This window comes from Protopterus annectens, chromosome 17.part0 (assembly GCF_019279795.1).
Source record: "Protopterus annectens isolate FY-2018-M chromosome 17.part0, PAN1.0, whole genome shotgun sequence".
Lineage (NCBI taxonomy): Eukaryota > Metazoa > Chordata > Ceratodontiformes > Protopteridae > Protopterus > Protopterus annectens.
The window spans coordinates 413492723-413506076 of record NC_056751.1 but is presented as its reverse complement, the minus strand read 5'-3'; the positions used below and the strand labels follow the sequence as shown (position 1 = coordinate 413506076).

Genomic DNA, 13354 nt, shown 5'->3' with positions numbered 1-13354 from the left:
GTGTGGGTAGAGTAAAAGGCTGACCCTTGTTTAGGTGACATGCCTGTGCCCACCATCGAAACTCCTGTTGTAGGCAGGGAATCATTGGTATTAACTGCTTCTAAACAGTGAGAGTGTTGAGTCCAAACACTTTTTAGGTACCATTGTAATTTACTCATATGCTTTCTGGCATATGGTATTAGTAGTATGCAGGATGCCATGAATCCCAAGGCCTGCAGAATTTTTCTTGCAGGGAGATGGGACTTTTTTGCCAGTAATTGAAAATACTGAGTTAGTTGAACTTGTTTGTCTGGCGTGAGATAAGCCATCTGGGCCGTTGTATTTAAGCTGGCACCCAGGAATATAATCTGTTGTGAGGGCACTAATTTTGACTTCTTTTCTTTACTGTGTACCCTAGAGAAATTAGCAACCTTTTTATAAATGCCAGATGCTTTAGTAGAATGTCCTTTGTCTCTGCTTGAATGAGGCAGTCGTCCAGGTATGGATATATTTGAATTCCTTTTTGTCTGCAAAATGCAATTACTGGTGCCAGGCACTTTGTAAAGACCCTGGGTGCAGTAGATAAGCCAAAGGGCAGTGCAGAGAATTGGTAGTGCACTGTACCAGCTTTGAATCTGAGGTATCTTCTGCAATTTTGTCTGATAGGGACATGCAGGTATGCCTCTTTGAGGTCCAGAGTAACAAGCCAAGCCTTCTTGCCCAGCATGGGAAGAAGCTGCTGTAGTGTCAACATTTTGAATTTCGGAATATCCAGGTAAGTATTTAGAGTTGAAAAGTCTACTATGGGTCTCCAAGCCTTGTCCTTTCTGAGGACCAGGAAGAGTCTTGAGTAAAATCCGTGTCCTTGTTCCTGTTGTGGTACTTTTTGAATAGCTCTCATGTCCATGAGGGCTGAAATTTGTTTTTGTGCCTCTGCCCATTGACTTTGTGGCAGGTCTGGCATTCCTTTTGGCTTTGGTAAAGTGTGAAAGTGGAACCTGTAACCTTGAGACACAATATTCAGAACCCATTTGTCTTGGGTGATTGTTTGCCAGTTTTGAGAAAAAAGTGCTAGTTTTCCCCCCAAAGGGGCTGCCAAAAGGGAAGTGTTTGGCGTATGAAGCGGGAAGTCATTGGGACTGTTTCCTGTAAGGTTGAGACTTGTCCTCACTTCCTTTTGAGGTTGAGGTGCCCCACTGTCATTGTCTGTTAGAGCCTTGGGGTTGAGATCTGCCTCTTGGGCGTCTGTATCTGCCTCTCTGTGGCCTGTCTGACACTGGAAAGGACCAATTCTTTGTTAGCCAATTTCTGCTAAATCGAGGTGGCTGTACCTGTAAGAAATCTTTGACTGTTTGCATATATTTAGCTTTATCCTCCATTTTCTTTAACACCTGTTCTGCCTTAACACCAAACAAGGTATCATGCTGTAAAGGAGCATCCAATAATTTTGCCTTAACATGATCAGGTAAACTCTGTTCTTTTAACCAAGCATGTCTTCGAATCACAGAACCTGTAACTGCGGCTCTACAAGAAGCCTCTAAAGAATCAAAACCACATTGCAGAGTATGTTTTCCCACCTGTTCAACTGCATGCAATAAATCCTGCATTTCTTTACAGTCAGGAGCTTCTGAGCTTGCAAGCATTTTCTGTTTTAACTGAGCCATTAAATATTGTTGGTACTTAAGCATGTGAAACTGGTAATTTAAAGCCCTTACTGCTAAAGTTGCAGAAGTGTAAACTTTCTTCCCCCATCTATCCAGTGCTCTAGAATCTCTGTCAGAGGGTACTGCATTTTTTGCAATGGAAGCCTTAACCCTTTTTGGACCCTGGGAAATAGTTTCTGAATCAGCAGAAGGGTTTTTATAAAGAAACTTGTGAGAGTCAGGGACTCTATAATACCTATATGGCTTGGCTGGTGCAGGGGGCAAAGAATCAGGAGATAAGCTGGATTCAGAGAACACATCATCCACAATATCTAGCACAGGCGGAATAGCCAGGGGCCTGTGCTGCGACAATAAAAGGAAATCCCTGAGCCTTTTCTTGGATTCTGAATTATCCTGACTTTCCCAATGGAAATGCTCCCTCATGGTATGTAAAGTTTCCCCAAAAGAATAATCCTCAGGAGGAGAGGCTGAAGGGATAGATTCTTCAGCATCGAAGTCCTCATGGGGGGTAGAGAGTATCCCTGGTCTGAAGAGTAATCAGAGGAAATGGAAACCTGATCAGAGAAATCATAGTCTGTATCCTGCCTAGGCCTTTTCTCAGGAGGGGGATGGGAACCCCTGATTAGAGTAATGAGGTCTTCGGCCATTTTAAACATCTGTTTCGTAGGCATGGAGGACTGTCCAGGAGAATGCTGTACTTGCTTCTTTGTCTTTAATGGTGTTTTTGTCTTGGCTGTTGCTTTAATGGTAAGTTGTGAAGGTCTGAAAACACCCTCAGAAGCCGATGCCTGCTCAGCGGCTCTGGACCCATCTGAGGGATTTGTTTCTGTAGGCCCAATACCTTGAGTTTCCAGAGGCCTAGTTGTCTCCACGTGGGAGTCGGAGGTGGCCTGTGGCTCTGAGGTAGCGGGTGTCAGGGGCTGCGAAACCGTCTCACTGAGAACCGGTGACTGGCCTAGGAGAGGTTTCGTCGTCGGTTTTGGACCTCGGATGCCTGTCTTTATCCTTGTCTTTGCATTTTTTTCAGAATTGCGGTCGTGGGTTGATCCGACGGCATAGTATAATTGAACCTTTGGCCAAAGTAGTGCAAAGCAAAATCAAAACGTCGTTTTATAGTACGTTTGTTAAATCTAGCACAAAACCGACAACTAGTGATGTCGTGATCAGGGCATGGAATACAGTAAGAGTGGAAGTCCTTATGAGGTATTTGCTTCCCACAAGAAATACAATTATTAACTTTTTCTGACATCGGTCTGAGGCAAGAAAAGTTTCAACGGGTACTTAGCTTTATTGAAGACTTCGGATCTGAAATTCGACTTCGAAAATCTCAGGAGTCGGCCGACCGGCACTTGCGAACTGCTTCTGCTTCAGGCACCGCGCGGCAAGAAAGACTGAAGAAAATTGCGTCGGATGCATCTTGTATACCCCTGGCGCACTGACATCAGGGAAGAAGCGACAGCAACTGACGCCGGACCAAGACTTTGGAACTCTGGCCGACTGCGGGACTGCCTGACTGCAGGATAACCCAAGTGTAATGACTGCAGCAGTGTAACACGATGAACATCTGCTCTAAAATTCATGATCTCAACAAATGACACATTTTATGGACCCAATGTATAACTTTATGCCCATCAAACTAAAGTCACCTTTTGCAAGTCTCTCCTAATTCCTGAAGTTCCATGTATCATACTTTTGTGAACAAAATTAGTAAAGATATACACAGCCCTCTTACCTCAGTGCTACCTAAATATGTTATCTCCCAGAATGTTTGCTGTACTTAGCGATTTGGAATTAAGGATTTGTAATGGAAGAGCACAAGCTTCCTTGATGGATCATACATGGAGTTATCCAGGAATACTCTTACCAATGCAATCCTGACACTCGTCAACAACTGTTTCTCATTCTCAATAGCAAATGCTTCCCATCAAAATATATAGGTCAGGTTTTACAGACTGCATATCAAATCTGACTATCTTGTAGCCTGCTTCAGAGGTAGACCTATGCCCATTTATCATGCTGGACCTGTTATTTTCTACAGTTTTCCTGTGAGGTAATGTATACGGATATCACAGTACTAATGATCCAAACAGAATTTACAGTGCCTAGCCTCTGCTAATGGGAAAGCCCACACTTTATTTACCCTTTCCAACTCCATACATTACTACAAGTCAGTGCTTTTCTAGAGCTAGATTACCCACAAAAGTGCAGCCACAATTCTAATAGCATGGCCCAGCAACAATGAAGTGAAGCAAAAAAGACTACTTCCATCATATGGCTGGGATTGCCACTAAAGCCCCTTCCCAACTACTTTAATAACCTCACCTCATCAGCCAAATCAGACATCATAAATATCAGTGTCCATATTTTCCACTCCATGGATCCGATTCCAAAAGACTTTTCTCAGTGCAAGAAAATTATTCTGGTGCAAGTCTCCTAATTCTCTAGTTCTTGGTGTAAGTGACTTAGTTCGGTGTAAAGCCTACTTATAAACAAGCTTACCGGAGGGACAGATTCCAAAAGACTTGCTCTCAGATAAAGTTGCTTACTTTGACAGCAAGTCTCGAGAATAAACATGCTCTTGAGAGAAAGTTATTTGGAATCTGGCCCCATGTGTTGTTCATTTCTTTGGAACAGCTGGGTTCTTCAACTAAGAAATTGACAAACTCTAATTTTCAAACAAAGCACAGCTCCCATTGCCGACTGACAGTGCTGTACATAAATCCACAATTCACTGGTAAACTGCAGTGAGCAAAAACAAAAGTTTGAACACAAGGTAAATTTCTGCACAGCTGAAAAATGGTATTTTGCATGTTTCCACATGACATGCAAGTTTTAATATTGCACACAAAAGACTGGTACAAGTGTTAGGTTTTGCTCATCTCCTACAGCCTCTGATTTATGGTTTAGTCTTGCGGATGTCATTTCATCCTATGACATTTATTCAAATTTAACTGTAAAGCCATTCACACTATAAATGCAAAGTCTATCTAACAAATTAATGCCTTTAAAAGACCATTCTTTAAGGTTGCGGTACTATACAATACAACAGTAAAAGTTAAAAGAAAAAAATATCCATGAAACAACCCCAGTACTGAGGTTTGTCAGAAAGAGATTACTTGCTAGAGACAACAGATATCTTCAAATGAAGGTCTCACCTTCTCTTCTGCTCCAAAGCAATCAGCCACTATAGACGCTTCAGACTTTGCTTGCGGAGCAGTTTCAGGAGAGATAAAAGTGCACAAGGTGTGGGGCACCAAGAACAGATGCAGGCAAATAAATACCAAGGAAATGCTTGCCCTGATCAAGGCATTTAATTCTCTGAACCTTCTGGTCCCTGGGACTTCAAGTGGTTACAGACAACACCACAGTGATGTGGTACATCAACAATCAAGAGGAAACCAAGTCATACCCTATTTGCAGACTCGCCATGTTGGTTTGGGATGCAGCTTCACACTACAGTCATCCTACATACCATCAGAACAAACTGTATGGTAGACAAACTGAGCAGGACCAGGGCAGACCATTATGAATGGAAACTAGATCCAGGGTCTTCCAAGATTTAATCCATTTGTGGGGAGTTCCTCAAGTAGACCTCTTTGCCTCCTCTCTTAATCAGTTAGCAAAATTCTGTGCCAGGACTCCATACAAGGAGGCCAGGAAGACAGATGCCCCTTTCTTTTCTTTGGACTGGAATTGTTCTGTATGCCTTTCTACCCTTTCCACTAATATCCAGGGTACTTCTGAAGATTCAGAAGGAATCCTCCAAGATCACGGTGGTGATTCCCTGGCCCAGTCAACTGTGGTTCACTCTTTGGAAATGGCCAGGGACAATTACCACAAGCTTCCTCACATAATAGATCTACTCACACAGGAACAAGGATGTTTGATATACCCTGACATCAGTCATCTTCAGCTGACTGCCTGGATGATCGGGTTTTAATTCCTTTTAGGCACCTGTTTTCTGAGAATGTGCAGCAGGTACTAATGGAGACAAGAAAGCCTGCTACTAGAAAATTATATATTAGTAAACAGAAAAGGTTTTCTAGTTGGTGCCAGCAACATAACCAGCACCCATTCAGGGCTAGTTGTTCTCTGGTTTTACATTATTTGTGTGTGATACTATCTTAAGGCCTTTCTTACTCCTCTATCAAGGTTCATTAATTGGCCAAGTTCAGTATCTCTGCACATGGATCCTCCCCTTTTGAGGCAGTCGCATGTCAAAATGTTCTTGAAATGGGTTTTGTGTAAGATGCCTCCAAGTAAACTGGTGGCCCCTCCTTGGGATCTTACGTTTCTGTTAGAGAAACTAACACTTGCAACATTTGAACCAGCTAATCTGTCTGACTTGAGGTTCTTAACATGGAACAGTTTTATCGAGGGCTCCAATCTCTGCAAGAAAGGTATCAGAGTTACAAGCTCTTATGGTGAGTCAATCCTACCTCTTTTTCCACAAAGAGTTTCTTTGAGAACTAATCCTTCTTTTATGCCTAAAGTAGTATCTGAGTTTACTTTAAGTCAAACTGCTCATCTCCCCACTTTCTTTCCTGAACCTAGAAGTGAGGGAGAAAGGATACTCCATACCTTGGATGTCCACAGACAACTCGGGTATTATCTTGACAGAAATAAATCTTTCAGATTGGATAAATTGTTCATTTCTTGTAAAGGTAGAAAGATTCAAGCCCTGCACCCTTGCCACAGGAAGCAACTCATTAAAAAGTCAGAGCTTTAGTCCTCTGCACTAAGTGCCAGAGTAAGTGCTTCTTGTAAAGGTACGACAAGGCAACTGGTGTTAAAACAGACTATTTTCAAATGGTTACCTAAGGCTATGACCTTTTGCTATACTCACCATAACAAATCTATTCCAGGCAGGGTCAAGGTCCACTCTACAAGGACCTTGGCTATGGCTTTTTGGAAAGGGTTGGATTCTATAAGTATCCTAGAAGCTGCTATACATACTTTTACAAAGCACTATAAGCGGGATTCCTTATCTAGGTCTAGATCATGCTTTGCTAGGACCATTCTTCAGGGGTTCCTGGACCCTTCTGCTTCCACCTCCCAAATAGAGTTTGCTACAGTAATCGACCCATATAACTAAGGGTACTGCAGCACTGATCAATATGATGAATGTAATACAGTTGGGTAAGCTGAACTTACCACAAAAGTAGACTATATAATGATCACTGCTGCAGTAGCCATTCCCTCCCTTCACCCCCTTGTTTTTAGTGGGTTTTTTTTACACCAGGGTGTGGACATTTATTTTTTTGTTACTCCTAGCCTTGTCCTTTCAGGGCTCAGTCTCGCACCCAAACTTGTCTTTTAGTCAGCTCAGCTTGAAACAGTTTGGTTGCATGGAAGGTGCCCTGAAGCTTTGGAAGCTCTCCGGCTGTTATATCCTTGGCAGGAGATAACCCATATAGTTAACGGTACTGCAGCAGTGATCATCTGAATATCTACTATTATGGTAAGTTCAACTTACACAACTGTACTTTACTTGTAAAATTCCAAGAAAATACTAGAAAACATTAATGGAAGGTTTCTGAAGTCTGCAAATGTCAAAACCCACAGCAAAAAGATCAGCAATTTGTGATTTAAATAAAAACATTACTTAGCATCAAATGGTAAATTACACATTTTACAGTAAACATTTTGTGCTTTAAATACACAATCATAATTTAATGTAAAATTAGGTTCATCTAAAACCACTGATGTGAAGCTGTATGATGCTTCACCTGCCCTACAGCAGAGCTAAAAGGCAAGACAATACGGACTGATTGGACATGGACTTACCAAAGTGTCACAGCACTGTGGTGAGGCTGAAGCATGAATTCTAACTAGAAGCCATACTAAATTATAAACTAGGGAGCATTTAATGGGCAGTTCCATACCGAACCTCAAACTGTACTTTTAAGTGTACGATCTCCAAAAACGATTATCCTGATATCACATGACTGTCACAAACTGCTCTTAAAAACTTAACCCTCACTACTCTATTTAATCTGATCAAAAGACCGTTAATCTATGTCTGCCCTACAGCACAAAATTAGACAAGCTGCCTCACACCATGGTCCTTACACAGGAGTAAGGAAAGTTTTCTTAACCAATACATTTGCAAATCCTTCAACTTCTCAAATATGCATGCTGATGCTCAAACTCACCTCAACCTTCTCTACTACTTGCTTGCCAAAGGAACAGACCTTGGAGGAACAAGTTATAGTCATGTTGTCTGGGCTCTCATACTGACTTGTGACGCCATAGAAAACTCGCACGTCATCTGGGATAGTGGTATTCAAGTCAGCCTAGAAGACAAACAAAAAAACTAAGCAAATATGTAGCCTGCCTCATTACATTTAACTTTTGGAAATAAACATTCATTAGATTTTGGTGGACCGTAGGCAAGCACTCTCTATTTTTCACACTTTTTAATAACAGAAGAAAGCAGAAAACATTCCTTTCAGTAATTCTGAAGGGAAAGGGAAAACTTGAGAGACAGAAATTGAAAGGTCTCAAAGTCAGTAATGGTATAGACATTATGGATAGCATTAAACTAACAAGAATATGCTTACTACACCTAGCAAACCATTGACGGGTGCAGTTTCTATTCACATACTGTACAACACTACTGATTAGAGGAAAAATACTGCAATGCCAACTTGCCTAACCATCTAAACGGCCTTCTGAGGGACACCAAGCATGACTTTACCTAGCCATCTAAACTGCCCTCTGAGGGACAACAACCATAAAGGTCTTGATATGAACAGTGAATTCAGAAGAAAGTAATATGGCAAACAGTAAAGATGCTGCTGAAAGACTCTTCCTCAGCTTATAAAAATCCATGTCACTTAAGCATTTGACACCGTCAATCACAACTGGTTTTCAAACTGGAATCTAGCAATCTTCTCAGTTTTCCAGCTACACAGACAACTGAAAGCAAGCTGTTCTCTAGGAAAGTACAGTACAGTTGTGTAAGAACGTACCACAATAGTCTACCTTTCAGTAGATTACTTTTGCATCAGTCCTGATTGTTGGGACTTCAGCTACAGAAAGCCTGATAATCTGGCCCAGCTTCCAGAGCTCACTATCCTTCTTCCCTACCTCCTACCTGTACAATGAATATCCACTAATCATGGGATACAAATACACCCCAGTATAAAGATTAAAGCATGTCAAAGCCATTTTGTAATTTTCTTGCCCAAAAGTCATCTAACCTAAAAGTTAGGAAGCAAGGTCCCAGGTTAACACTTTGGAAGACAGAGAGAAACACCTTTAAATTCTTAGCTGAAGGTAAAAGTAAGAGAAAAATGAATTCCCTATTCTGGAGGGCTGATGCCTTCAGTGGGAATGGGTCTGGTGGGCAGCGGAAAAATAGGATACTGCACCACAGTCCAGAATTTTCTAACACAGAATGAGAGAACAGAAGGGATGGAGTGGGTGAATAGCAAAGCAACAGACAGCTACTCGAACATCTTCTACTATGATAACCTTTTACACAGTCGTACTGTTTTTATGTAGATCTCCGTTGCAATAATCCTGACTACTGGAAAGTTCCCCAGAGGTCATGAGGATAGGGATGTGGTCAAGAAAGAAGAAATAGGCTTCAACATACTCTGCAAGATGTCCGTATCAAACCCAACTCCTGCCCGGGAAGAGGATGTTCAGTTTCTAGGATTTTGAAAAGTTATGGAGAGAAAACCACTTATTTGCTTCTAAGATAGCCTATGCAGTTAGCCTCTTGAGGAAGGTTACAGAGGTTGCCATAGTTTTACTGCTGTAGAATCTAACAGTTCTCTGCATTTTCTTACCTTTGGAGGGATAACAGAACATGATACAGTTGGCCAGCCACTTAGAAATTGCCTGTTTGGACACGGTCCTTACATCCTTGGCTACTGCAAAGGACAAAATAGACTGGAACTTCTAACATCTTTGGTTCTACGTAAATAACTCACTTGGTCTGTGTACATCCAGGGAATTCAGTATAATTTCCCTTAAACTTGGTGAATTGGGAAAGAAAGCAGGTAACAGAACAACTTAGTTGACAGTAAGTTCTATGACTACTACAGTCAAAAAGAGGGATTCATTTCAGGCTGACTGTGCTTGTGGAAGACCAAAAATGGTTCTTTACACATCAGGGCTTAAAGACCTGGTACTCAACACATAGGTGGAGTACTAAAATAATTTTTTGAAGTTAGAAATTTGAAGAGAATCATGACAGCAGGCTTAAATGATTACTGCTGAGTGACTCCTCCAGGTGCTTGTGCAGTAACATCTTAGATGCCTCTAGGCATCAAATATTGCTTGTTCATATTTGCATTAATAATTTCAAACCATGCTACATACAAAGTATTAAAACACCATCGTAAAGCTTACACAATGGCAAACAACTGTATTAATCGTGGACCTCTCTCAGCGGCTCCGGACCCATCTGAGGGATTAGTTTCCGAAGGCCCAATACCTTGAGTATCCAGAGGACTAGCTGTCTCCACGTAGTAGTCGGAGGCAGCCTATGGCTCTGAGGTAGCGGGTGTTAGGGGCTGCGAAAGTGCCTCACTGAGAACTGGCGAACTGGTGACTGGCCTAGAAGAGGCTTCATCGTCGGTTTTGGACCTCAGATGCCTGTCCTTTTCTTTTTCATAGGTTCATAGGTTCATACTAGGCTATCTGCCCTGGGGCATTTATAAGCCTAGCCCGACTGTGTTTGGCTTACGCCACCCCTTGATTTCAGTATACTGTGCCCTTTTTAAAGTTTAGTTTACTGTGCCTCTGTCTAATAGTGACACGGAAGTAATCCCCGGGACAAACCTACGATCCCCCATCCACTCATCAAGATTCTTCTTGAAGAGAGTCAGTGAGGTGCTCTGCCTAACATGAATTGGAATTCTATTCCAGAGTGAAACAATCAAACCAAAAACCACCTCCAGAGGAAGCCTTAATAGGCAAAAATAGTAAAATGAAAAAAAGAGGATCTGAAGAAGGTTTTTTAACTGAAAGCGCTCATCCTGTTTGACCTGCAACTTGAACAGCACAACTTGTGCTTTTTATTTCTTCATTTTATTAAAGCCTACATTTTAACAGAATTTCTCAGTGAACTTTTTGCTGTGGTGGAAGCCTTTTTTTCATTTTACTATTCCAGAGTGAAGGGAGCCTCTGGGTTATGAATCTGTCCCTCCAGCATGTTCTATTTACGTCTGTGCTGAGGTTCAAGTCCCTGGAGCGCGTGGCTCTAAGGGATTTAGATTTACTGAGGTGGAGCATGTCCATTAATTCTGGGTTGGACATAGCTTTATATGTCAGGCATAGATCACCTCAAAGTAGGCAGTATGCAACTGAGTAGAGCTGGAGTTTTTTTAACTGAGCAGCATATGGCATCTGTTTGAGTCCCTTGATCCTCCTGGTGAGGTACTTTTGGGGTCTTTCTAATTGCTGCAGGTGTCGGGTAAGGTACATCCCAAAGGGGGCATTGTATTCTATGATGGGGGATGAATAAAGGGGCACGATTACCTCTCTTGATCTAGATGTGAATCCTTTCATGATGAGGTGGGCTATGTAGAAGGTCTTTCTAACCACTTTGGCAATGTGGTTGTCAAAGGAGAGATTGCTATCAACTTGGGTCCCCAGATCCCTAATTACTTTCTCTGTACTTAATGGGTTACCACCTATGTGGTAATTTGTGGGCACATTGTTTTTGCCAAAGGGTATGACTAAACACTTTTTGGCATTTAGCTTTAGACCATGGCCCTGGCACCAATTATCCGTCTCTGCGAGACCTTTTTGAAGGATGTTTGTGTCAGCTGGAGAGTCGATTATGGCGCCCAGTTTGCAGTCATCTGCGAACTTGGTGAGCCATAGTCCTCCCACGTTGGCCTGTACCTCAGAAAAGTAAATACCGAACAAGAGAGGTCCCAGGACAGAACGTTGTGGGATGCCACTTGTGACCGGTTTCGGGTCTGACATGGCTCCAGCAACTCTGACTCTGTGGGTTCTGTCTTTGAGCCAGTTTGCGACCCATCTTGTGACACAGGGGTTTATATTTAGGCTGGATAGCTTATCTATGATGCCCGAGTGGGGTATTGTGTCAAATGCCTTTGCGAGGTCCAGATAGGCTGTGTGGACTACCTTCCCTTCATCTATGGCCTTGGTGACTGTTTTGAAGAAGTCGACCAGGTTCAAAAGGCAGGATCTGCCCTTGATGAAGCCAAATTGGGTAGGATCTAGTGTCTGTAGGTCCCCAATGTCTTTGTTTATGAGTTCCATGATGATCCTCTCCATAGCCTTGCATACTAGGCTAGTCAGGCTTATGGGGCGATAGTTTCCAGGGTCCGCAGAGGCGCCACCTTTGTGGAGTGGGACCACTGTTGCTGTACGCCATTCTGTGGGCACATATCCTGTAGTAAGGCTGAGAATGTACAGCAGTTTTACTTGAGGGATTAGTTCTTCTTGGAGTTCATGTCGAATGCAACCCGGGACGCCATCTGGTCCCATGGAAGCAGTGTTTTTTGCTTTGGAGATGGCGGCCTTCACCTGAGCATCAGAGATGTTTGGGAGGCTGCACTCTGCCGGGATAAATACTTGCTCTTTTGGGGGGGAGGTGGGGGGGGGAGAAGTTTGCACTGAACCTGTCTGCCAGGATACTGGCGATGTCTGTGGGTTCAGTGTATTTTTTGTTGTTTAGAATCAAATCAGAACAAGTCTGGGAGATGCATCCCAGGTTCCTAACATAACTGAAAAAAGCCTTATGATTGTCTTTAGTGTCCTGTGCAATTTTTCTCTCAAAGCTGGCCTTGGAGGATTTTATGAGGGATCGTAATTTTTTGCTAGAACTGATCAGAGATTTTCCTTGCGCTTTTTATGAATTCCAGTTGTCGGTTGTTCCAACGGCATTATATAGTTAAACCTTTGGACAAAGTAATGAAAAGCAAAATCGTACAGATGCTTAATAGTGCGTTGGTTAAATCTAGCACAAAATCAACAACTAGCTGCGTCGTGGTCAGGGCCTAGGCAAGGAATACAGTAAGAATGAAAATCCTTATGAGGTATTTGCTTCCCACAAGAAACACAATTGTTAACTTTTTCTGACATCGGTCTGGAGCAAGAAAAGGTTTCCCCAACGGGGTACTTAGCTTTATAGAAGACTTCTGATCTGAAATTCAATTTTGAAAATCTCAGGAGTCGGCCGACCAGCACTTGCGAACTGCTTTTGCTTTGGGCACCGCACGGCAAGAAACACTGAAGAAAATGGCGCCGGCTGCATCTTTTATACCCCTGGCGCAGTGACGTCAGGGAAGAGGCGACAGCAACCGACGTCGGACCAGGACTTTGGAATTCAGGCTGACTGCGGGTAGCCTGCCAGCAGGATAACCCAAATGTAATGACTGCAACAGTGAAACACGATGAACATCTACTTAGCCTCATATGAAAACTCTAAACTGGATGAACAAGTTAATGACAGTAGGTGCTTAACTTGAGTGGTTGCTGAGACATCATAAGCTGTTTACAAAATATTACAAACTTTACAATTACTTTGTTTACTGGGACTTATAAAATACAGCTTAATACCTAGTCTAGAACCTAAAAAATACTACCACAATAAAAATAGTGTGAGCTGAAGAGTTTAAAGTTTACACTTTTTTAGTATCCATTATGGCTCCAGAGAGTTTTGTTTGAAATGTGAGGACATCGTTTTATTCCATTAAAAAACCTGGGCTTTGCTCATTGGC

At 42.3% G+C, this 13354-nt stretch overlaps 1 protein-coding gene across 2 annotated transcripts in view; it reads right to left on the bottom strand.

Annotated features, from left to right (window-relative positions):
* Nucleotides 1-13354, bottom strand: part of LOC122791574 (transcriptional enhancer factor TEF-1-like) — a 1293239-nt gene that overhangs the window by 45098 nt on the left and 1234787 nt on the right. For both annotated transcript variants that reach the window (XM_044059336.1, XM_044059337.1), the window contains one exon: nt 7799-7939. In XM_044059336.1, coding sequence (XP_043915271.1) covers nt 7799-7939 — 141 coding nt within the window. The remainder of the gene's footprint in view (nt 1-7798; nt 7940-13354) is intronic.